Source organism: Podarcis vaucheri, assembly GCF_965113315.1.
Source record: "Podarcis vaucheri genome assembly, chromosome: 16".
Taxonomy (NCBI): Eukaryota; Metazoa; Chordata; class Lepidosauria; order Squamata; family Lacertidae; genus Podarcis; species Podarcis vaucheri.
This window is the reverse complement of record NC_138754.1, coordinates 2,761,246-2,786,222: the sequence shown is the minus strand read 5'-3', so window position 1 is coordinate 2,786,222 and position 24,977 is coordinate 2,761,246. Positions and strand designations below refer to the sequence as shown.

Below are 24,977 nucleotides of genomic sequence, written 5' to 3'. Positions count from 1 at the left end.
GGAATTAAGTATAAATAGATTAATAGAGTATTAAAGGAAAAATAAGGTTAGAATGTGTTAAGATAATTATAGGATAGAAAACAGAGGAAGATGGAAAGGAATTGCTGAAACAATTAACAGAAGTGGAATACAAAAAGGGAGGTGTGAGGAGGTCGTGGAAATAAGTGAATGAAAGATAAGATATTGAAATTGTTTGATTTATTTTAAACTGTTTTTGTTTTGTTAGTTTAATGTGTCAATGTTATGTAGTGTTTTTGTATTGTATTGTATTGTATTGTATTGTTTTTGTAGTGTTTAAATCGTTGGAAAAGTAATAAATATTAATTTTTAAAAAAATAAGAGAAAAAAAGATGGGGAAGAAATTCAATAAATAAATGCTAAACGGCTGGGGAGTATCTACAGGGGATGGGGAAGAGGCAGTAGGCGACACAATGGGAGGAGAAGACTGCAGGGATAGCTAGCACGGCTTCTTCCAGATCTTGTTGCCAACGGCCAGGCATGCTGCTAGCCACAATGGCTGCGCCCTTTCTCTACAGTCGGAGGGAAAAATGCTTCTGAAAATTGGTTGCTGGAAACCACAGGAAGGGAGACAGTTTGCACGCTTTCCTTTGGGGCGACTGGTTGGCCACTGTGAGAACAGGAGGTGGACCAGATAGGCCATTGGCCTGATCCATGAAGGCTCCTCCTGTGTTCCTATGCTGATGGGAGTCTGGCAAGATGTAGAGGCCCAAGGGTTAAGGCACCCCTGAGCTAGCTGAGGACGGGTGTCTGTAGACTGTGGAATGGACTCTCTCAGAAGGTAGTGGACTCTCCTTCACTGGACATTTTTCAGCAGAGGCTGGATGGCCGTCTGTCAGGGATTCTTGGGCTGCGAGGGGGTTGGACTGGATGACCCCTGCCGTCCCTCCTGTGCTGGGCCCAGGGGTAACCCGGGTAACGCAGTCCAGGTCCGGTCCCGAATCCAAGGGTTCCGCGAGGAGTCAGTCCGGCAGGGCCAAGGCAGGAAACCAGGCAAGGTCAGGCACCGGATCTCAGGCAGGATTTGGCATACAGCAATGTTGTTCCCGCAACCTGGGGCAGGGTCTGACAGGCTTTTATCTCTTTCGGGGTAACAGCCGGTCCTGATCCCCCGGCAACTCACCTCCCTGTCTCGCCTGAAGGCGAGCACTCCTCTTGCGAGTACTCAGGTCTTTCCTTCTCTCAGACCTCAGTCTCTGCAGCTCGGGAGACGTCGGTGGGTTACTAGACCCAGAGGCCGCCTCAGCCTCCCCTGACCCAACCGGTAGTGGAGCAGCTGTAAGGGATGGCCCAGCTGGAGGCAACGAGGTCATCCCCGCATCTGGAGCCAGGGCAGGATCAGGCCCCTGACTCGGCGCAGCTGGTGCTTGTTGCAAGGGAACCTGTGCAGACTGGGACTCTTCAGGATCAGGCCCCAGACTAAGTTTAGGTGCTGCCTGAGGCAAAGGGTCCGGTGCGGACTGAGACTCCTCTGGCTCTGTGTCCATCACGCCTCCCCACTCTACCATTCTATGACCTTCCAGGTGCTGTTAGGATTCCCAACTCCCAGCAAGAGCGGCGGAACGGGGGGTCCAAGCACATCTGGATGGCACCACGCTGACCGACTGCGCTTCGCAGCAAAACCACTGTGTGTCTTTACGGACTCGCTAGCGGGTGGCCAGATATTTGCATCCCAGCTGGGAGATCAACTTCCCACATCCGTCCCATTAAAGGAAGAGACGGGGATCAGCGCGCCACACCCTCTCCCTCCATCCGCCCCCCTGTCCTCTGAGCTGCCTTCCCCTCCCTAGCTTGGAAGAATCATCCTCTGACATTATCTCGGGAGTCACCTTGACGAGGCGGGACGTCAGCCTTGCCATAACTGATGGGCCTCCTGCGGCAAAGGGCCGAGCGCCTCTGTGAATATTCATGGCCGTGTTCCGTCTCCCACCGGCAGAGAGAGCCCCTCCGCCGGCCCACGTAAGGGGCTTAATGACACTTTTGGCAGCTTCCCCTGCTTTGCTTTTAAGAGGGAGGAGGGGAGGACGAAATAAAAAGCTTTCCCGGCTATCTTCCCCACGGGGAGGACGCAGCAGCACGCCCACACTTTCTTCCTGCCCGGGCCGCTCCAAGCGCTTCGCGGCTAAAGTGAGCGAAAGCTCGTGCTTCCCCTCCTGGGAGGGAGGGTGGTTTTTTTTAAAAAAAGGAGGAAGCAGAGGGCCCCATCCATCATCTGAAGGGCTGGCTCCAAAGGCACACAGCCCCAGGCGTGAATTATTCCAGAGCGCGCTTCAAACGCCATTGTTCATGCCGAAGGTGTGCAATGCTGTAATTAATGGCTGTGGAGGAGGAGAGACGCAGACCCGAACGGGCGAAGGTCCACAGGATGGGCCGCCAGGTGTCGTCCAGGATGGAGCCATCGGTTCCATCTCCTTTTGCACGACTTGGGGAAGGGGTCGCCAAGGCGGCAAAGTCTCCTTGGTGGCGGGACACACCGCAGAGGAAGATGGGTCGCTGCCGCAAGTCCTTCCAAGAGTTCTGTTCTCGAAAGGTTCGAAACTTCAGCTGGGGCACAGCTCAACCCATGCAGACTGCCAGCAGCTCCCCAGGGTCTCAGACAAGGATCCTAGCCCTATTGGGAGGTATCATTACACAATGACCCTAGCACCTTCTGCATGCACTGAGCTAAAAATAAAGCAAGATCCCAATTCTCACAACTCTGGAAAGATGATTCTGATGATGCATGGGTTTCTCCGACCCACAAGGGCCTCTCCTCTAAAAGGTAAAGGGACCCCTGACAGTTACGTCCATTCGCGAACGACTCTGGGGTTGCGGCGCTCATCTGTCTTTACTGGCCAAGGAAGCCAGCGTTTGTCCACAGACAGTTTTTCCAGGTCATGTGGCCAGCAGGACTAAGCCGCTTCTGGCAAACCAGAGCAGTGCATGGAAACGCAGTTTACCTTCCCGCCAGAGCGGTACCTATTTATCTACTTGCACTGGTGTGCTTTCGAACTGCTAGGTTGGCAGGAGCAGGGAGCAACGGGAGCTCAGCCCGTCGCAGGGATTTGAATCGCCAACCTTCTGATCGGCAAGCCCTAGGCTCTGTGGTTTAGACCACAGCGTCACTCCTCTAGCCTGCTCCTTTTCCTGGGTTTCTGCCCTTGCAACTCGTCCTCCTCCTGACCGTCTCTGTTTTCCCTGGGACCTCTCCCTCTTCAAACCTTCCCGTTCAAGGCTCTTTGCTGGGATATTCTGCCGGCCCCGCCCCTCTAGAGGAAACCGGGGGAAACTCAGCCAGTGGCAATTGACAACTGCTGCAGCGTCAGTGCAAGCTCAGCCAACAGCAGTTCCGTAACCTTTAGTGTCAGAGCAAGGCTCGGCCAATGGCAGATCAGCGGCTCCCTTCCGTCTCCGCACCCTGCGACCGAGGCAATCAATGGAGGCCAACTCCTCCATCGCCATCACAAAACCCTTTCAGTGCTTTACTATCCAGATGCCCTCAGACATTGAGAGAAGAGACGCAGAGTGCCTCAGCGGCCAGATCTCCCTCTAACTCCCCTTCCTGGTCCACAGAACGGGGATCTTGGCCGAGCTGACTCACTGCAACCAGGAAGAGTTTCTGATTTTGAAACGTTTTTATTCGTAAGAGACTTGACATTCTGTTGCTCCTCAAGAGAGGAAATCATAGAACTCTACTTGGTGTTATCCTCTTACTCGAGAGAAACACGTCCGTCAGAGATGCCTTTGAACGTTTAGGACAGGAGTACACCCCCCAAAAAAACCTCCCACCAATCTGACGAAGATCTTGTCCAAACCCAATCTGACGAAGATCCCTGGACCTCCTGAGCTGTGCAGGTAAGCTGGGTGCCCCCCCCAGTCTCTATCTTTTGTTTTGATAGCCCCCGCTGCTCCCTTCTCCTCCTGGGTTGGGGCAGATTTCAGTGATATTGCTGAGGAGCGTCTTCCGGCTGAGCCAGCCAGACCCTGTAGCTTTCGGGCTTGGGTTCTGCGAACCGCACCACAGAAAGAGGGACCCGGACGGTGTCGAGGTCGTTCACCTGCAAAAGGAGGGCAGAAGTGGGACAGGGGGCCCGGGTGTGTCCCCCCCAGAGCCAAGACGATGGTCAATCGAAAGAGGAGATGGGGAGGACGTTAAAGCTCCCCTGCTGAGACTAGGACTGCCTTTCCCGGTCCCTTTCAGGCAGACGGCTCGGCCACAGGACTCTAACATCCAGGCTGGACTATCGTCCCTGCAGGAGGCAGTAATGGCCTGATCCAGCGGACACTCCTTAAACTTTCATAATTACTGCCATGCGCTCCATGTGGGGCTGCCCTTGGAGATAATTCAGAAACTTCAACAGGCCCCAAACACAGTGCCCGTTACTGGCTGGAGTTCCATTTAGATGAAATGAAATACTTTATTGTAACTTGTACAACTTGTATACAGTGAGCTTACATGAGCACCCCCCACTCAGCTCTCTTAGTCTTAATTTAATCTTAATTAATCTCTTAGTCTCATATGACACCACCGTTTTAAAACAGCTGCCTGGGCTGCCGGTTTGTTTGCAGGCCCAAATCAAGGTGCTCACTTTACAATAGTAAAACCCTAAATGACTTGGGCCCAAAATATTTGAAATATCATCTCCCTGTACCCCGCAGACACTCTTGGGTGCTAGTATCAGTTGAGGGGTCCCTTTTGGCAGTTCCAACACCCTCAGAAAATTTGGGGAGTGTGCCTCAGCCTGGGAAGGGGGGTCTTCTCTGTGGCAACCCCCTAACCTGTGAAATTTCCCCTCCTGGCACCTTCATTATAGAGCTTCTGTCGTATGCAGAAGACACACTTCTTTCCTCTGATACCTGAGATAGTTTTTTTTAAGACCCGCCCTAATCTTGCTCCTATAACTTGTTTTGAACTGGCTTTCATATTGTACTTCTTAAATTGCTGGGACCTTGTGGTGGAAGAATGGGCAAAAAAATCGGAATAAAGAAAGAAACAAAGAAACGTATTTTACACAATACATACATCATCTACCCTGGCATTCTGGAGAAAAAGAGGGCACAATTTTCCTATTACAGTGGTACCTCGGGTTACATAAGCTTCAGGTTACATATGCTTCAGGTTACAGACTCCACTAACCCAGAAATAGTACCTCGGGTTAAGAACTTTGCTTCAGGATGAGAACAGAAATTGCACAGCAGCGGTGCGGCAGCAGCGGGAGGCCCCATTAGCTAAAATGGTGCTTCAGGTTAAGAACAGTTTCAGGTTAAGAACGGACCTCTGGAACGAATGAAGTACTTAACCCGAGGTACCACTGTACAAATATCCCATACATTGACCTGTATTAACATACAGGAGGCAAACTTACCGTAACTTCGCACCAATATTCCCCCAATTCCGTGATGGGCTCATCCGGAAGCTTCAAGGTATGCGGCAGAACCACGACCCCGAGCTGGAAGGACAAGGGCACAGCGTTATCAGAGCAACCCACTTCAAGCGGGGCAGGGGCACGTTGTCTGAGACCTCCACATCCCCTATGAAAACACCTCCTCTCCCCTCAACCGTCCCCGCAAGGATATATGCCACCCTTATCAGGTAGAGATCAACTCAACGAAATGCTCTTAAAACCCTCCGTTGCCAAACCCCACCACCCCGTAACTCATTAGGGCTCTCACCCAAACATCCTTGCCTTTCTTTTTTTGCAAATGGAAAAATGCTGTCACAAATCTAATGGGCAAAACAACAACAAACCTCTGGTTACGCGAAACATTCAATAAGCACACAAGACATAACTGGCTGTACGTTTGAAAAAAATAATATGTACTATTCATTGTGTTAAATTGTAGATTACAACAGAAGTAGCTCAAAGTTCAACGGAAAAAGTAGAAGACCCAGTGGATCAGTTCGTTCTCTAATCAGTTTATGCATAAGGTCCATATATGTGGAAGTGTCTATTCCACCTGTCTGTTCATAGAGTCCAACAATCCACACGAAAGGTTGTTGCAGTTCCACAGAATCCTTCCAGAGTCTAAGACAAGGATTCCAGGAATATTAGCCTTGTTTTGCCATCCTAGGCTTCATCAGTAGTACAAACTCAAGGTAATGCAAATAAATACAGTATCGTAATCTCACACATTTTTACAGCAAAAATAATACAAAAACCGTCAACAACCATACATACCATATAGGATATCACAGGACAGTGCATCTTATGGCATAGTAGTAGCTGATGTAAGCAGCAACTTTTACAGAGTGGCGTTAAATGGACAAGCACAATATGGATTCGAGTGACAGGTGTTGGCAATCAACAGATACAAAATTTATTTCTTAAAAAAAAAAAAAAAAATTCCTTCCAGTAGCACCTTAAAGACCAACTAAGTTAGTTCTTGGTATGAGCTTTCGTGTGCATGCACACTTCTTCAGATACCACGGCTACCTATTTATTTCTTAAAGTGACCCATATGGCACAGCAGAAGTAAAACAAACTAAATCCATATACATATAAACAGTAATGCAACTCATACAAAAATGTAATCAAATATCAGAACATATTATTTTTTCAAACGTACAGCCGGTTACGTCTTGTGTGCTTATTGAACAAATCTAATGGGCAGCATGGCCATTTTGGCCGACGATTCCCATCAGCCTCTGCCAGGACGGCCATTTTTTTTACTACGGCTCCCATCAGCCAGCCCAGGACTGTGTCGGCTGGGACTGAGAGGAGCCGGCCAGATCCCCTCCGTTCCCCACGCCAGGAAGGCAGGGCGCCAGCGGCCGCGCAGGCGGGGCTCACGTTTCTCAGGAAGTGCCGTGCCACGATCTCGTGGGTCAGCTCAAACTGCTCGCAGTCGTTCACGCCGACTTCCAGGGTGCACTTGCGCAGGAACCGGACGGTCTGAAAACCGGGAGAGGAACAACAGAAAGCCTTAAGAAAAGAAGCCCTCCAAAAAACTACACCCGGAAGATCGCCCATGGCAGAACACCTGTTTTGCATGCAGAAGGTCCCAAGTTCAATCCCAGCATCTGGGGCTGGGGGAGACCCCCCCCCCAAATCAAATCCCTGGAGAGCTTCTGCCCATCAGTGTAAATGCTGAGCTGGATAGGCCAGTGTTCTGGCTCGTGTAAGGCAACTTCCTCTATTCCTATTTATCAGCCCTTCATTCAGAACAATGAGGACTAGACTCCTGCTTTTCTTTCAGGGGAAAGGCTTAGCTCAGCGGACAGAGCAGAAGGTGCCAGGTTCAATGGAGAATGGGAATGGAGTTGAGGGATGACCTAACCTGGGGAGAAAACAGCAAAGACGTGATGCAGAGAGCACAGCAGAGGTTATATTTTCTGAGAATCCTCTGGAAAAACAATCTCTCCAAGGACCTGTTGATGGCATTTTACCATTGTGCTGTGGAGAGTTGTATTAACTTATGGTCTCCGTGTGTGGTTTGGGAGCTGCACGGTCAGGGAAAAAACAATGCTGTCCAGGGTTGTAAAGACTGCGGAGAGAATAATTGGGTGCACTCTTCCCACCTTGGATCAAATCTATGCTTCCAGGTGTCATTAGAAAGCTGCAGAGATAGTGCAGGATAGTGCACATCCTGGAAATGATCTCTTTCAGCTTCTGCCTTCTGGAAGAAGGTCCATGGTTATAAAGACCAGGACTAGCCGCCTGAGAAACAGTTTCTACCCAAATGCAATTCTGGTTTTAAACGCAGTATAAGGAGTCTCTATAGTATATTGTATTTTAAGATGGGGTTTCAGAGTTTTTAGGGGTTTGGGAATGTCTTATGTAGATTTTTCAATTTCATTGTTCTGTGTGGGACAATGACAATAAAGATATCGTATCGTATTGTATCGTAATCCCCAACAACTCTAGGTAGGGCTAGGGGAGACTCCCCACTGTCTGAACCCCTGGAGAGCCACTGTCAAACAGAGTAGACGAGACTGAACTAGGTGCACATGCAATCTGACTCTGTAAAAAGCCGCTTTCCCTGTTCCTCATAGCGTTGGGTCCTCCTGCTTGTAGCTGAAGGTGCCATTTGATGGGGCTTCTGCATATTCAAATGTGCGGTGGGGTTTCCTGGCCAGGGAGGGGAGAGGGAGAGATGGCCTGCTGCTGCCCCCCGCCCAAAGAGAGAACTGCAAGGGAGAATATACAACACTACCTGTCAGATGCTGGTGGGGGTTGCTCGTGAGTAACCAGGCAGGACTCCGACCTGTCTTTTACAGGTTTTATTGTGCAAACTATTTACAGTGCAGATCCACAAAGTTCATGTCAGTCTCTTGCAGAATCTGGGAGTGGCCCCTTCTGGTTTCTTCCCCAAAATAAGAACTTTGGCACCCCAAGTCTCCTCCTCCCCTCTTGCGTTTCACCCCTCTGCGCAAGCTGGGCGACGGAAGTGGTGAGTGTCCCACCCCTCCCCAGGAATCCATGATTTAGGAACTCTCACAAGATTTGCAACGTTCACGAAAGCGGCAAGCACTCGGCCACGCATGTTGCCATTGATCTGGTACTGCCAGGTTCTCCCTGTTGTGCCAGGTGGGAACTTGGAAGAGTTTTAGTAAACTTCACTTCCCAGCATTAGATTTTTGTGCTCAATTTCTGCTTTCAGGTTTCCCACTAGGGCACTGTCCTACCGGAAAACTGCATTTAGACACACGCCGCAGATCTGGATCAGTTTACCTTTTCGCCTGTGTGGGTCTGCAGCCTCGGCAGTTTCCCTTCCTGACGTAACTAAGGGGCAGAAAAACAGAAGAGAAGTCAAGGACGAGCGAGACAGCTTGCATATTGTCCCACTCAGCCCAGATAGACCAAGGCTACAGGCATACCCATGTCAATATTGAGGAGGGGTGTAAAAAAAAAATCATGCACTTTCAGGAGAAAGCGGATAATCTTTTCTCCCTCGCATATAATACAAGAGCGCGGCGCCATGCAATGAAGCCAGATAACGGAAGCTTCAGGGCAGAGCAATGCACTTTTTCATACAGCAAATAATTAAATGATGCTGCCACAGAGAGTATGTTAATGTCCACTGATTTTGTTAGCTTCGCAGGCATGAATCATCCTCAAATCCACCTTTTTGTACACAATTCTGGCCAATAGGCATTTTTTGTTTTGTTTTTGCAAGCTGTAGAGACATAAGAGGTTTCTCTCACTCTCTCATCATAACTAGAAGTTGGGGACATCCAATGATGATGATGATGATGATAATAATAATAATAATAATTTATTTATACCCTGCCCATCTGGCTGGGTCTTCCCAGCCACTCTGGGCGGCTTCCAACCAAATATCAAAAACAATACAGCACTGTCAGACATTAAAAACTTCCCTAAACAGGGCCGCCTTCAGGTGTCTTTTAAAAGTAAAATAGTTGTTTATTGCCTTGACATCTGCTGGGAGGGCATTCCATAGGGTGGGCGCCACCACCGAGAAGGCCCTCTGCCTGGTTCCCTGTAACCTCACTTCTTGCAGGGAGGGAACCGCCAGAAGGCCCTCGGAGCTGGACCTCAGTGTCTGGGCTGAACGATGGGGGTGGAGACGCTCCTTCAGGTATACTGGACCGAGGCCTTTTAGGGCTGTAAAGGTCAGCACCAACACTTTGAATTGTGCTCGGAAACGTACTGAGCTTCAGAGATTCAGTCCAGGCAAAGGGAAAGATCTCTTCACACAGTGTGGTTAAATTGTGACGCTCAATCCCAGGAGAGGCATCAAAGGCCCCCAACTTGGAAGGCTTCCGGAGAGAATTGGACAAATCCATAGAGGAGAAGCCTATCAATGGCTCTGCTCTGCTGTCACTGTCAGAAACTGCAGGAGATGCTGCTGCTGTGATTGTGGGGCCCCTGGTTGGCTGCTGTGAAAACAGGATGAGCCCCTCGCCCGGCCTGATCCAGCAGCCAAGGTCTTCCAGTGTTCTTACAGCACTCACCCGGTTTTCCTCTTCAAATATCTTCTTGTTTTCCGGAGAGGCGTAAACGGCTTTGTTCTGGTTGAGGAGACGGCTGCGGCCGAAAGATTTGGGCACCAGGACCGTGTCGCCTCGGCTCCCCACATCTGCGAACGAGAAACGTGGAATGTTTTTGCCTGCAAAGCGGGGTAGGAACTAAAGCGCTCTCCCAAAACACAGGGCAACACAGAGAGAGAGAGAGAGAGAGAGAATATGCTCCCTTTACAAAACACACCCGGTGTATAGTTCCTTCCTGGAAATCCCAGCTCAATTTTAAAATAAAAATTAAGGCAGGAGAGAAGTTTCCAGTCTGTATCACAACAGTTCCTAACCTGATGCTCTCCAAATAGGTTTCGGACTACCCCCTACTAAAGATACTTGCATATATATTTAACTGCACTATCCTAGCATCTATGTTTGGATGAAGATGTGATTTAGAGAACATGAAGAAATAAATGTGTGGTCCCTGGAGCCGAATTGCCCAGAGGCGAAAAGCAGATCATGCTTTTTTCTTTTTGAAAGAGGGAAGTGGGTGTTGAAAGGAAGCAGCTGATCGGCAATTGATCAGGGAGGGAGATAAGGGAGCCTAGAGATAAAGGAGGCTGCCTGGGAGGTAAAAGCCCATGGATCCTCAGGATTTTTGCATTGGGTCACCCCAAATTCACCATCAGGTCATACAGCATGTCCATGGGCTACAGCCTGCACCGCAAAAACCATACATCCACTGTTTCGTTCAGAATATTTTTTTCCCTTGTTTTCCTCCTCTAAAAACTAGGTGAGTCTTATGGAGCGAAAAATACGGTAAATTCGGATTAGCATGGGCTTCTGCATCTTCTGTAGAACGGCACCGGATGTGCAAGTAAGATGGGGAGCTACGTACCGTCCACGGTTTGGGTGAGGATGAGCTCCAGAGGCTCCTTGGGCTTGTGTTTGGTGTCCTCCACCAAGCGGTAGACCTTATACCGGCGGTGCTTAATCCGAGGCTCCCGGCCCACCTTGCTCAAAGGCACCTTCCACCAACGCTCCACGATGCACGTTTCCTGAGCAGCGGAGACAGAGAACTTGGGATAAGTCACCAACACCTCCGCTCTGACACAGCCGCTCGGACTGCCTCCTCGCCACTCCCTGTTAGGAGGCCCCCTCTCTAAAAACAAAGGTTCTAGTCCTCATGGTTCAAAGACAAGCACAGGGAGCCGCCTTGAGCCGAAAGCCAGATCCTTTTTTAAAAAAAATTATTTGCTATATACTTATTGCATACATACAAAAAGGAATACAATTGCATAAATTATAAAATTAAAATTCCAAAAATACAAAAATACAAAAAAAACCCCAAACCATACAAAAATTCCAGAAATACGAAGTGGAAAAAGAAAATAAAAAGAATAAGGATATACAAGAAAGAAAGAAAGAAAGAAAGAAAGAAAGAGAGGGAGGGAGGGAGGAAGGGAGGGAAAGGAAAGAAAAGAAAAAAGGTTGACTTCCTTCGACCACTATACAGGTTCTCTAATCTCTTATTTTGGTTGTCTGTAATCATTTTTTACTTTGCGAAGAGGCAATTTGTTTACCTTTAAAAAATGGTGATTTTCTTGAGTAAAAATGAGAGTACCCCTAAACATTTTTTTAGAAGAAAAGCACTGGGGACACACACACATATATATACACATATACATATATATACATATACATATACAGTGGTACCTCGGGTTAAGTACTTAATTTGTTCCGGAGGTCCATTCTTAACCTGAAACTGTTCTTAACCTGAAGCACCACTTTTGCTAATGGGGCCTCTGGTTGCTGCCGCATGATTCCTGTTCTCATCCTGAAGCAAAGTTCTTAACCCGAGGTACTATTTCTGGACTAGCAGAGTCTGTAACCTGAAGCATATGTAACCCGAGGTACCACTGTGTGTGTGTGTGTGTGTGTGTGTGTGTGTGTGTACACACACACACACACACACACACACACACACACACACACAGTGGTACCTCTAGATACCGGAACGGATCCCCATTCACATCTAGAAGCAAACGTAACTAGTGAAGGCACATCTGCGCACGCGCGCATCGCTTTTCGTCGCTTCTGCGCATGCACGTGACGTCATTTTGAGCATCTGCGCCTGCGGCGAAACCTGGAAGTAATGCGCTCCTTTACTTCCGGGTTGCCGTGGAGCGCAACTCGAACACGCTCAACCCGAAGCGCATTCAACCCCAAAGACCCCCCACCCCCTATATTTCTCCCCAAATCTAATATTTTAAAATATTTCTCTGTTTCGGAGGGGCCCCCAAAGCGACTCTGAAATGATGAAGGTGATGGACTACATGGAATTGGTGGAAATGACTGGCAGAATCCAAGACCAGGGAGAAGAGTCGGTGGAAGAAGATTGGAAGAAATTTAAAGACTATTTACAGAAACATTGTAAAATTAAGGAATGTTAGAAGGATGTCAGAATGAAATTGAGTGGTTCTAGCAGCAATGTCATAAAAATGGATGGTTAATAGGTGAGAATCTAAAGTTATAATATATTAAGTTAAAGGACTAAGACAAAAACAAAGAGGGAAAGGAATTGCTGAATTAACCAACTGAACTGGAATACAAAAAAAGGGAGGTGAGAGGAGGTCAGGGAAGTAAGGAAATGAAATGTAAGATACGGAAGGATTAATTTGTTTTTAAGTGTTTTTTTGTTTTTTCCCCCTGTACTTTGTATTTTGTATGTTTTTTCTTTTTATGTTTTTTTATATATATTTCCCCTTTTTTCTTTTCTCTTTAACTATGTAATTTTTTGTTTCTGAAATCTTAATAAATATCATTTAAAAAACAGTTACAGATAGGTAGCCGTGTTGGTCTGCCATAGTCAAAATAAAAAAATTCCTTCCTGTAGCACCTTAAAGACCAACTAAGTTAGTTCTTGGTATGAGCTTTCGTGTGCATGCACACTTCTTCAGATACACATTTATTTAAAAATAATTTATTTTATTTATTAAAAAATAAAACATTTATTAAAAAATAATTTATTTTATTTAAAAAACAAAACAAAAAAGCGACCCCCAGAGACACCCCCCGCCCTGTAATTTCTCTGAAATGACCCCCCACCTCCGTGTCCCCCAAAAAGAGCGTTTTAAAGGCCTCCATTTATAGGCATCACATTCCTGCCCCCTTTCGCCCCCTTAGCAGTCTCCCCAAAGACCCCCCACCCCCTAGATTTCTCCCCAAATCTCATATTTTAAAATATTTCTCTCTTTCGGAGGGGCCCCCAAAGCGACTCTGAAATGATGAAGGTGATGGACTACATGGAATTGGTGGAAATGACTGGCAGAATCCGAGACCAGGGAGAAGAGACGGTGGAAGAAGACTGGAAGAAATTTAAAGACTATTTACAGAAAAATTTTAAAATTAAGGAATGTTAGAAGGATGTCAGAATGAAATTAAGTGGTTCTAGCAGCAATGTATGTAAAAATGGGTGGTTAATAGGTGAGAATCTAAAGTTATAATATATTAAGTTAAAGGACTAAGACATAAACCAAGAGGGAAAGGAATTGCTGAATTAACCAATTGAACTGGAATACAAAAAAAGGGAGGTGAGAGGAGGTCAGGGAAGCAAGGAAACGAAATGTAAGATACGGAAGGATTAATTCGTTTTTAAGTGTTTTTTCCCCCTGTACTTTGTATTTTGTATGTTTTTTTCTTTTTATGTTTTTTTTAATATATATTTTCCCTTGTTTCTTTTCTCTTTAACTATGTAATTTTTTGTTCCTGAAATCTTAATAAATATCATTTAAAAAACAGTTACAGATAGGTAGCCGTGTTGGTCTGCCATAGTCAAAATAAATAAAATTCCTTCCAGTAGCACCTTAAAGACCAACTCAGTTAGTTCTTGGTATGAGCTTTCGTGTGCATGCACACTTCTTCAGGTGCACATTTATTTAAAAATAATTTATTTTATTTATTAAAAAATAAAACATTTATTAAAAAATAATTTATTTTATTTAAAAAACAAAACAAAAAAACCAAGCGACTCTGGAATGACCCCCAACCTCCGTGTCCCCCCCCAAAAAGAGCCTCGTTTTAAAGGCCTCCATTTAGATAGGCATCACATTCCTGCCCCCTTTCGCCCCCTTAGCAGTCTCCCCAAAGACCCCCCCCCACCCCCCCTATATTTCTCCCCAAATCTCATATTTTAAAATATTTCTCCCCAAAGACCCCCCCATACATTTCACCCCCCTCCTTCCTCACCAGGGGGGCCGAGAGGCGAAGCCCCCTACAGACGAGCGGGACCCCCAGGGAGGCCCCTGCCAGGATCAGGCCCCTCGCCGCCGCCAGCATCGCCCTGCCCCTCACGCGCCTCGCTCGCCTCGCGCAGGCCCCGCAGAAGCCTCGGCCTCGCCTGGCTCCGCCCGCCGGGGTGGGTCGACTGCGGGGCGGGCAGAGCGGGAGGGAGGAGCCGGCGTAACACACAACCGGCACGCTTCCTTCCCCCAGGATTTATTTACTCCTTTTCTCTCTCTCTCTCTCTCTCTCTCTCTCTCTCTCTCTCTCGACTATCGTGACACGGAAGCAAAAACCCACCTCCCTCGCCGCCCCCGATAAAAGCATGTCAAGAGTGCCCCTGAGCATACGCAGAGTGCAAAAAAATTATATATTTTTTTTTTGCGAAGAGGAGTCCTTTGCTGCAACCCGCCTGGGGTTCAGGCTGAGTCATCGATTTACACTCACTAGTTGTTATCCCCAGAAAGTTTTTTTTTTTAAAAAAAAATATTTATTAAGGTTTTACACAAAACATACAAAAAAAAAGAACAGTTAACAAGAAAATTACCAAAAAAGAAAAAAAAGACTTAAAAAAACCCAGTAGTTGAAAAAATAGAAAAGAGAAAAAAGAAAGAACAATATCTTAAAAAGAAATAATCCATTTTTCAATATCTTTAAGTTCATTTGCTCATTTCCTTGACCTCCTCACACCTCCCCTTTCGTATTCCCGTTTACAAAGTCCGTTCAGCAAATCCTTACCCTCTTTCATTCATCTTTATGATCTTAACCTATTATAACTATATCCCCAGAAAGTTTTTGATTTGAGTTTCTGCTGAAATGAGGCTGCATTTTAATGTTGTGTTTTAATCTTAAATTGCATTTTAATCCATTTTTAAAATGAATTTTATTAGTATTTTCCACACAACAACAACGCGAAAGATATCAAAAGATAACTACACAACACACAAAAATCAACATTCGAAAACTAAACAAAAAAACACAAACCAAAAACAAAACAAAACAAACAAACAAATCCATATCTTACAAGTTAATATTATAAACACTAAAACAACAACAACAAGACATTCAATATCTTGGAAGTCAATGTCTTAATCCATTGTTTTTATACCTGGTGTTAGCCGCCCGGTCTTGGCTGGGGAGGGCAGGGTATAAATAAAAATTATCAATATTATTATTATTCATATTTCTATTGCCAGCAAGATCATCGTTAAATTTATTTACTGACGCCCTGGACGCCGGTGCGGTTGGGCTGCGGTGCCTGCAGGGTGGGCAAAGAAAAGGGGCAGCAACTGGGGGCCGCAGCGCAGAAGCCTGGTGAGTAATGGGGTAATGGTCTCCCTTGGTTTGAATAGGCTGGACCAGTGGCTCTGGGCTGTAGGCCGGCTCAAAATACTGGGAATCAAGATCCTAGTCCTCATGATTGCAGCCGAAAGCTTTGCTCTTGGGCTCTGGGCTCCAGGCAGGCTAGCAAGTGATAAGAGCACAAGATTCTAGTCCTTAGGGTGGCAGCTGAAACTCTGAGCATGCGCCGAGTATGTTTCTCCTTTCCTTTCTCCAAGTACAGCATAAAGGTGATTTTTAAATTTATTTAAAAAGTCGTAAGGACAAAGGGCCTCAGAAAAGGCACGCTGTGCCTTTCTCTCGCCAACAACTCCAACAGAACTGAGGCTCTTCAAAAAGGAAGGGCAACGTGCCTCTGAGTGTGTGCAGAGTGCGCCCCTGAAGATAATTCACTGTTTCTTTAAAGAAATGCATAGAAAAAAATGAAATGATTTTAGACTGTTGTATCATTTTACTGTTTTTAGCCGCTCTGAGCCCGGCTTCGGCTGGGGAGGGCGGGATATAATTATTATTATTATTATTATTATTATTATTATTATTATTATTGCAGAAGGTCCCAGGCTTGGTCTCCAGCATCTCTTAGACCCTTGCCTGAAACCCTGGAGAGCAGCTGCCAGTCAGTGTGGGCAATAATATGGGCAGCCCCGAACCATAGATTTAAAGCACACCCATGCACATTTCAAACGCATGGCATCCCCCAAGGGATGCTGGGAACGGTAGTTTGCCAGGGGTTCTGCGAGCGAGGGAAACTACAGCTCCCATGATCCTCCTGGGGAAGCCGTGTGCCGGATATGTGTGTGTTGGATGTGCTTTAAATGCATCCCATTTGGTGCGGACCCAGAGCCAGGTGTGCTTATGAGGGAGAGGATGCTGTGGTACCCAGGAGTGGGAGGAGCTTCGCCTGGGTGTGGCCAGGAGGGGGCGTGGCCTCTCACAATGATGCTTGTGACACAGCCCAGTTGCCATGGGGCAGAAGCTCACGCAGGTCACAATAGGGGTCCCTCGGGTACTTAAGGCGGGGGCCCTGCCACCTAGGACCCACTTTGCCCGGGGCGGGAGGCACTGCCCAGCAAAACGCGGCGGAACCGGGCACCCACAAACACCCTTTCTTGGACCAAGAAGGGGGGGGGTACGGAACTGCCTTTATCCGCTATCATTCTCCAGCCCCTCTTTCTGCGCCATCAGCAAGCGCCGCCTTAGATATCGGCGGAAAATGACGCCCAGTGGCAAGAGGTAAGAGGTGGCCACACATGGGTGCCACCTTGGAGGACGTGCCACCCATATATTGCTAGAAACATATAGCGCGCACGGCCAAGGATCGGAGACTATGGGAGCGGCTGCATGTCCCCCATCCCAGGACTGGGAACTTTTGGACCCCCAGATTTTGTTGGGACAGCTGCCTGGAGATGAAGAAGCACCATAGTTCAGTGGTGGCACAGCTGCTTGTCATACAGAAGGCCTCGGGTTCAAGGCCCGGCATCTCCAGGCAGAGCTGTGTCAGAGACATGTTTTCAGAATGATGAGGACTAGAATCTTGCTTCATTTTTAAATCTCAGTGGTAGAGCATCTGCCTTGGAAGCAGAAGGTTCAGTGCCCCCACCATTTCCAGGTAGGGCTGGAGGAGACTCCTCTCTGAAATGCTGTTACGCTGCTGCCAGCCTGTGTAGACAATATTGAGCAAGATGGACCAATGGTCTGACTCCGCTTCAATCCACTCGCTTCCTATTTCCCTATTTAAGTCAGCCCATTATACTGCAGATATTAATATTGCACAGCAATTGGAAGCATACAAACTGACTCCTTGTTGACCAGACCCATAGGTTTGATTTGAGCTTTACTTGCAAAACTTTCTTCAAAACAGAACAAAAACATCAGAGATACATCCAGATAATTCCATGAACTTATCTTGTGCGTGGCTAGCACAGGCTCGACTTCTTAAAAATAACTTTGAACAGGATTGAGATCAAAACTCTTGTCTGTCCCCCATTCCAGCCCGAGACTGCGGGCTCATGGAGAGCTTCCTTATCGCAACTTGCTTCCACTCTGGCTGGGATCAAAAGACTACAGTCATACCTCGGGTTAGATGTGCTTGAGGTTGAGCATTTTCAAGTTATGCTCCGTGGCAACCCGGAAGTAACTGAGTGCGTTACTTCCGGGTTTCGCCGCTCGCGCATGCGCAGACGCTCAAAATGACGATTCGCGCACTCGCAGTCGCGTCTTATGTTTTACTCAGGATGCAAACAGGGCTCTGGAATGGATCCCGTTCGCATCCAGAGGTACCGCTGTAAAGGCATCTCCCTTTCAAGATGAGGATTTGCAACCCAATACTTCCCGTGTGATCTAAAGTTAAACACATTGTCAGAACTACCAGATAACAGTAACAGTTAATTTCCAACCCATTGAGAAGCTCAGAGGAAAATCTCCCATGTTAAAGCCTTCGGGCATTTTTCATTGCAGTGTGAATTGAGCCATTATACTTTACACATTATTATTCAGAATTATGGGGCCAAATGTCAAGTTTCCAGCCCCTTGTGTTCAAGGCACCTGCTGATTTCAGAACCGGCTTCCCGGGCTTATCCATGGCATCTATTTTCTTGTCTTCGTTCTGCGGCACAGCTCAACCCTTACCCAGCGTGAGAGCTTGAGTATCCGGCCCCGCTACTGCCCGCAGTGCTCCTGAGTTCGTGGGCGGCTGCCCAGACAAGAGAAGGAGCCTCGAAGGAGACCAAGCGAGCCTTAAAGAGGTATATAAGGTAGGCTTCTTCTGCCTCGGGCCTTTCCGGCCTTGCATCGGATCAGTAATTATTATTATTAGAAATTTTATTGCGGTCCAGAGACCCAACAAATCCTTACAAAGCAATGCATAATTCAGACAGCCTACCTCCAGGTTAAACAAGCATTTTGTTCAGACTTAAAGATAGGGATCATTGGTTCTTGCAATCACCGATAAAAACTTCACCACTGCTAATGTTCTAGTGTTTGTCCGGTCTTCCAATAGGAACCTGACATAGTGAGCCTCTGATTTTCCTGGGAAAGGTACCAGCAAAGGTAATATCAGTTCAGCCCTGGCTTGCTCATACTTCGGACAGTGCAGCAAAATATGCTTTATGGAATTGATGTCTTGGGCACATGAGCAAAGTCTGTCCTGGTAGGGAACTCCTCTCCACCTGCCATCCAACACTGCAGAAGGAAAGACGTTTAGTCTGGCTTTGATGAATAATGTTCAGTAATTTGGTACTTTCAGGTTTTTAATGTAAGGTGTTAACTTAAAGACATGCCCATATTGTACTCCTACTGCCAGTGGACTACAGACTGCGTGTGATCGAGATCGCAAGTCACTGTGTGCATTATCCCATAATCTTTGCTTTAACGTCTTTAGGGCACCTTCATAACCCAGGTAATTGAGTTGGGGGGGGGGGTGACAGACCAATAGAGGTAGTTTTTCTAGCCATGGTTTTCTGCCATTTGCTGACAAACTCCTCATTGGTCAGGTGTTGGTACAAACCCTTCCCTAGATCAAACACTGAAATCCTGAGCCAATGTTTTAGGCCAGCCCACCACGCTTTAATTGAAATTGGGCGTTCACCAGCTTCTAACAGAAGTATGGAGTTAGGGACGCAGTTGGGTACCTGCAGCAGAGATCGGAGAAATTTTGCCTGAAAGCCATCTAGCTTAGGCTGGTCCCCATTATGCCAGACATTTGCAGCGTACAGGAGTTGGGAAATGGATTTTGCGTTGAAAACCCTTAAGGCTGCTGGAACATATTTGCCGCCCTTTGTGTTATAATAGACCACCATCTGCTTGCACGATGCTGTACAAAAGTGCACTGAAAGGGTCCCAGCCCCAATGAGCTTACAATCTGAAATTTGACAACAGGGCTCCCCCCCCCATTATATATCTACCCCACCTTTTTTCTCCAAGGAGCTGAAGATAGCATACACAGTTTGCCCCTACCCTCCAACCTCAGGGAAATATCCTCTGCCTGAAGTCCTGAACAGCTGCTGCCAGTTCGTGTAGACAACACTGGGTTTGATGGACTCATGGTCTGGCTCAACACAAGGCAGATTTCTCCAGGGAGAATATTCATTCAGCCTTTACTGACACAATTTAGACAATAAAAATCACATAAAATATTTGCAATACAGACCTATTGAACACATATAAAACATATAAAAGACTCAGTAGCCACCATTAAGTAGTTTTAAATGAGACTTTGAAAAAATCTCAACTAAATAGTCTGAAACCATCTCAGTAGTTGGGTGGAAATATCATCCCTCAGCGGATATTGGATTAAAGATGCTTTGCAAATAGATGCTTTCAGCTTCAAAGGAGTCGCCAGCAGGTCTCTCCAAAGAGTGCTGATTTCACAAACTGAGTTGGGGGGGGGGGAAGGTTGTGGACTCATTGTTTTGCTAGTTTCCTTCCTTCGACTGGTTTAAATATATTGCATGGGATTGGGCGATATATACCCTCTGGGGTCTCCTTCCAAAGTCTACAATTTTCTAACGAAATGTTGCCATAACTCAGCACTTGTGCAAACCAGCTGACATCTCCCTCTTGCGCAGGGATGGAGGCATTTTAGCAAATCAATCAATCAATCAATCAATCAATCAATCAATCACTGGCACTCTTCACCTGAAAGAAGGGGGATTCTGCTAAGGTGTTTTCTAACCAGTAGTTGCAAACGTTTCACCCAATAACTGCCCAGGCTGGGAATCTCACTGTTTTCGCCGGCGAGCGCCAACGTCCCGACCAGCCGGTTCAGTTGGACTTCCATTTTGCCCGCGGCAGCCAGGGGGTCAGCCACTGGCACGGCCTCCTCCAGGCACGCACGGTTTTCCTCGACACGCCCCACCTTGCCCTGGACTGCAACAGCCGCGAAAGGTGAGAGCGGTGCTCCGCTGCAACTGGGTGTCAGAAGTGGGTGGCTTTGTCACTGCGCGCGGAGTAGACCCACTGAATGTCCCTACGTTGGCCGTGCCCGTTCTTTTTCAAGATGTCTGCTCTGAGTAGGACTAATGTTGGAAACAGCCCAGCGTTTTTCCAGCAATTTAGAGACCACCGCTCACCCCCACCCCAGCTCTCGTGGGGGGAAATATTAGAAGCAAAGAGAGGGAGGCAATAGTTCAGAACCAATGGAACTCAATCCCAAACCCAAGGCATTGAGGATTTATTTATGGGCAGAGATGCTCTAGATGCGGTCGCCTGCACCTGACTGTGGGAACCTAAGATTTACAGAAGTAGGGAAAAAGTCGATGGGTTGGGGTGGAACTTCAGAAACATGAAGCATGCTCAGTGATAATGGGGTACTAACGTTTGTATGTGTAATGGAAGAGCCAGAGGGAGGGAGGAAATGGAATAGAGTGCTGTATTTTTTGCTCTATAAGACTCACTTTTTCCCTCCTAAAAAGTAAGGGGAAATGTGTGTGTGTCTTATGGAGCGAATGCAGGCTGCGCAGCTATCCCAGAAGCCAGAACAGCAAGAGGGATTGCTGCTTTCACTGCGCAGCGATCCCTCTTGCTGTTCTGGCTTCTGAGATTAAGAATATTTTTTTTCTTGTTTTCCTCCTCCAAAAACTAGGTGAGTCTTGTGGTCTGGTGCATCTTATAGAGCGAAAAATACAGTATCTTCAACAAGAGCTCCTTGCGCTGCAATTTTTTACTGCAGCTAACATCAGTAGATTTCCACCTCCCAAAATGGCCGATTGAACCGCTAGCAAACTTGGCACTATGCTTTGGCTCCGTAAATGATTGTGGGGTGTGTTCAAAGGGAGTGGTGTCAGACTGGGGCACTTATGACTGGACTTCCAATTTAAAATGGGAGCAAAAACACACACACACACACCTTTCCCTGTATGTAGAAATCTAGCATGTCAAGGAGAAGAGTAGCCTTTTCTGTGACAATCTGGTTTTCTAGGTCCAGGGAATTCTTTGGATGGATTCACTCATGGGAGCTCTCACAATTCAGTGGTACGGGCCACACACAACCCGAACACCTTACTGAGGACTAGTCCCTTTGCAAGCCCTGCTTGCAAGAGAACAGCACCCTTAGTAATAATAAATGCTTAATACGGACCCTGTGGCTGTTTCTGCTCCTAGCCTGACTGCAACGCTGGAATACGTGGAAGAAAATACAGAGGCAGACCAGGTGCTTGTTAACTTCCACAAGACTCGACGGGACAGGGGTAAGGAAAGAGATTCCCCTTGCTAACAGAATCTGGGTTTTGGGTCCTGAATTCCACATGCCAGAAATCTGGAAATGATATAGAAATGGGCAAAGAGGAGGGAAATTCCAATTCCAAATTTGGGCTATTATTAGGCCAGAAAAAACCATCCTAAAAAAGCATTAAAAAAGGACATTTTGGTCCAGCGTCATCCAAATTCGGCCACCAGGTAGGGTCCAGGAGTGAACCTTGCCTGAAACCGCAGAGAGGCTGCCAGTCAGTGCAGACAGTCCTGACCTAGCTGGACTAATGGTCATAGCTTCCTATGTTCCGATTCAAAGCCGTATTTTTTCCAGAACCATGTGGACTGGAATCATTATTCCAAGGGGGTCCCAGGTTCAATGCCCAACGGCATTTCCAGGTAGGGCCGGAATCTACCTGTCTTTAGAGTGTGAGGTGGAAGGCAGGGTGAAAACCAGTTTGCTACTGGACCAGTTATGTTCCTTCACAAAGCCCTGTAACAGCTTAGTGTCCAAATACTGCCTAATCCTTTACACTCCGCCACGATCCTCTGGCGGGGCGCGTTCAGAGGTTGCTCGCGCACCTCTTGAGGTTCGGTCAGCTCTGTGGCCCTGCGGAACTCCTTGCCACTAGAGGTTGAGCAGGAAATAATCCCTGGCTTGCTTTTGATGTCTGTTAATCTGACAGGCCTCTGCCATGCAGTTTTATTTTTATTATTTTATTTTAACCGATTGATGTTTCTACTGCTCTTAATGTAAGCGTGTATATACGCTGCATTTTTATGGAAGTGTGGCTTGACAAACATTCGGATAAATGGGATAAACCAGAGGAAAGATCTTCTTGCCCTTGGTTTCCTAATCCTCTTCTTTTTCTCCCCTCGCTCGAAGGAGACTTGCTACGAGCCTTTGGCTTCTTGGGTTTCACGCTCCTGCGGCCGGATCACCCTTCCCTTCCTCCCTGGGAGGACGTCATCTTCATGGCTTACCCCGTGGAACGAGAACTTTGCCAAGCGGAGGAGGATGAGAAGTGGAGGACCCTGAAACCAGACCCATCTGGGAGGCAGGATGGGGCTGTTCTTGGCGGACAGGCTCCCTGAATGAGTAGGTCACCGATTCCCCCAGAGGGTGACATTAAACAGGCACCACAGCTCACAGCATCCTGTTTGTTTCTTTGTTTAAAGGTAAAGAGACCCCTGACCATTAGGTCCAGTCGTGGCCGACTCTGGGGTTGCGGCGCTCATCTCATTTTACTGGCCAAGAGAGCCGGCGTACAGCTTCCGGGTCATGTGGCCAGCAGGACTAAGCTGCTCCTGGCGAAGCAGAGCAACGCACGGAAGCGCCGTTTACCTTCCTGCAGGGCCCCCAACCAGCGACTAGTTCCTAAGTCAGTTAATGGCAAGCGTGGTTGGGGTCTCCCTCTTCCTCCTCCCCATCTCGTAAATCCCTGTTATGTTAAGACGGAACAGCTGTCCTTTTGTTCCTCTGGTCATGGTACCACATCTGTATGAGGAGGGTCAGTTGAGGTCCAACTCCGAGGGCCTTCTGGCGGTTCCCTCACTGTGAGAAGCCAAGTTACAGGGAACCAAGCAGAGGGCCTTCTGGGTGGTGGCACCCTCCCACCAGATGTCAAGGAAATAAACAAATACCAGACTTTTAGAAGACATCTGAAGGCAGCCTTGTTTAGGGAAGCTTTTAATGTTTAATAGGTTATTGTATTTTAATATTCTGTTGGAAGCTGCCCAGAGTGGCTGGGGAAACCCAGCCAGATGGGCGGGGTATAAATATTATTATTATTATTATTATTACTACTACTACTACTACCCTCCATCCATTTGCCTAAACCTCTTCTAAAGCCCTCCATACGCCCTGCTTGTGAGGCAATCCCATGGTTTACCTATGCGCCGTGCTCAGCACTGGTTTCTTCCTGACAAGAATTTGAGAACAATCCAAAAACGAGCCTTTATTTAAAGAGGAAAACAAGAATCAATGTAATAATGCATGTAACGCACATTGAGTTCAAACACTGCATTTTGTTTGTGGGGGGACGAGGTGGACACAGCGCCAAAGGAGATTCCAACTTTTACGTGTGATGCCCAGTCTTGTCTGTCCCCCCCCCCAGACGTACACATGAAAACTCCCATGACCAAAACTAGGATGCTTTTTAAAAATAATAATGGGCAAACCCCCCTCACCTATTGGGAGCAGGAGGCAATGAGGTCTCTTTTGGACAACACAATCTTCTTGCTTCTGAGAAAAGGCCAACCCCCCTTTAACAACAAAAGAATGGAGCTCAACCTAAGGCTTGTGTCACAGTAGGGCTAGATGTTGAAGGCACCCCTTCTCTCACCCCCCCCGGGCCAAAATGGCCCAAGGCAGGTTGCCGCTCCTAACAACCCTCTAGATCAGGCATGGGGCACCTCTGTGCCTCTAGAGGTTGCCGGACTACAATTCCCATCATCCACGCCAGTGGCCATGGATGATGGGTGTTGTAGTCTGGGAACATCTGGATGCACAAAGGGCCTCCCCCGCTCTAAGCTGGACTCAGCCTCCCTCCCTGACCCCTTCCCATATCTGAAACGTCAAGCTGCCCATCGCCACTGCCATTTACAACCACCCTTGTGAGAGGACGGCTGTCGTTCAGCCTGTCATCTTAACGATGGTTTGCCTCCTTTGAGCTTGGCCTAATCGATGGTCTTGCAGCCCATCAGCACATGCACCAAAAGTCACCTGATGCAATCCTGCCGGGCTGTACTATTTAAGGATATGGCTGGGGGATAGGAGAGCCTTTTGCGGACAACCCCCTCCGTTTCAAATGCAACAACAACGCTAGGAGAGAACTCCTCTGCCTGCTCCGCAATATGATAAGGAGGCATTGAATTTGGACTGGGTGTGGTGGGAGCATTCACACCGTTCCCCCCCCCCGGCAAGCCGAAAAATGGTACGGCCCTGGAAACACGTGACCCACAGAGACCGGATGAACGAAGGTCGCTGCAGTTGGTTCCCTACCCACCCTGCAACAGAGGAAAGAGGCACAGTTAGCGAAGCCAACAGAACTTAGAATAAGGTTTGCAACGTTCCTCTGCTGAGGCCAGCTGACCCGCAGAAAAAGAGACGATGACTCTAGTAGTTGTGCTTGCCTCCCAGCTGCTAGTACCGGCCGAAGATCAAGAGGACAGAGTCTCAACCCACTGCTGGGCATCTGTGCGTTGGCAAGATCCCTCAACGGAGCGCATGACCCTTCACTGCAACGGCGCTAAC

The 24,977-nt window shown here is 47.5% G+C and overlaps 2 protein-coding genes across 2 annotated transcripts; one reads left to right on the top strand and one right to left on the bottom strand.

Annotated features, from left to right (window-relative positions):
* Positions 1 to 3,613: 3,613 nt before the first annotated feature.
* MRPL9 (mitochondrial ribosomal protein L9) lies at positions 3,614 to 14,326 on the bottom strand. Its single transcript, XM_082202565.1, has 7 exons — positions 14,162 to 14,326; positions 10,812 to 10,971; positions 9,914 to 10,038; positions 8,670 to 8,720; positions 6,789 to 6,890; positions 5,364 to 5,447; positions 3,614 to 4,055 (listed from the first exon to the last, which is right to left on the bottom strand). The coding sequence occupies exons 1-7, from the start codon at positions 14,249 to 14,251 to the stop codon at positions 3,936 to 3,938; spliced, it is 732 nt and encodes a 243-aa protein (XP_082058691.1). The 5' UTR covers positions 14,252 to 14,326; the 3' UTR covers positions 3,614 to 3,935.
* Positions 14,327 to 16,748: 2,422 nt separating this feature from the next.
* On the top strand, positions 16,749 to 22,873 carry OAZ3 (ornithine decarboxylase antizyme 3; the record flags this gene model as incomplete). The annotated part of the gene is given in 6 exon segments (XM_082204362.1): positions 16,749 to 16,768; positions 18,152 to 18,212; positions 18,214 to 18,288; positions 20,244 to 20,419; positions 21,635 to 21,720; positions 22,608 to 22,873. Coding segments are annotated over 6 exon segments (627 nt in total). The 3' UTR covers positions 22,817 to 22,873.
* Positions 22,874 to 24,977: the final 2,104 nt, after the last annotated feature.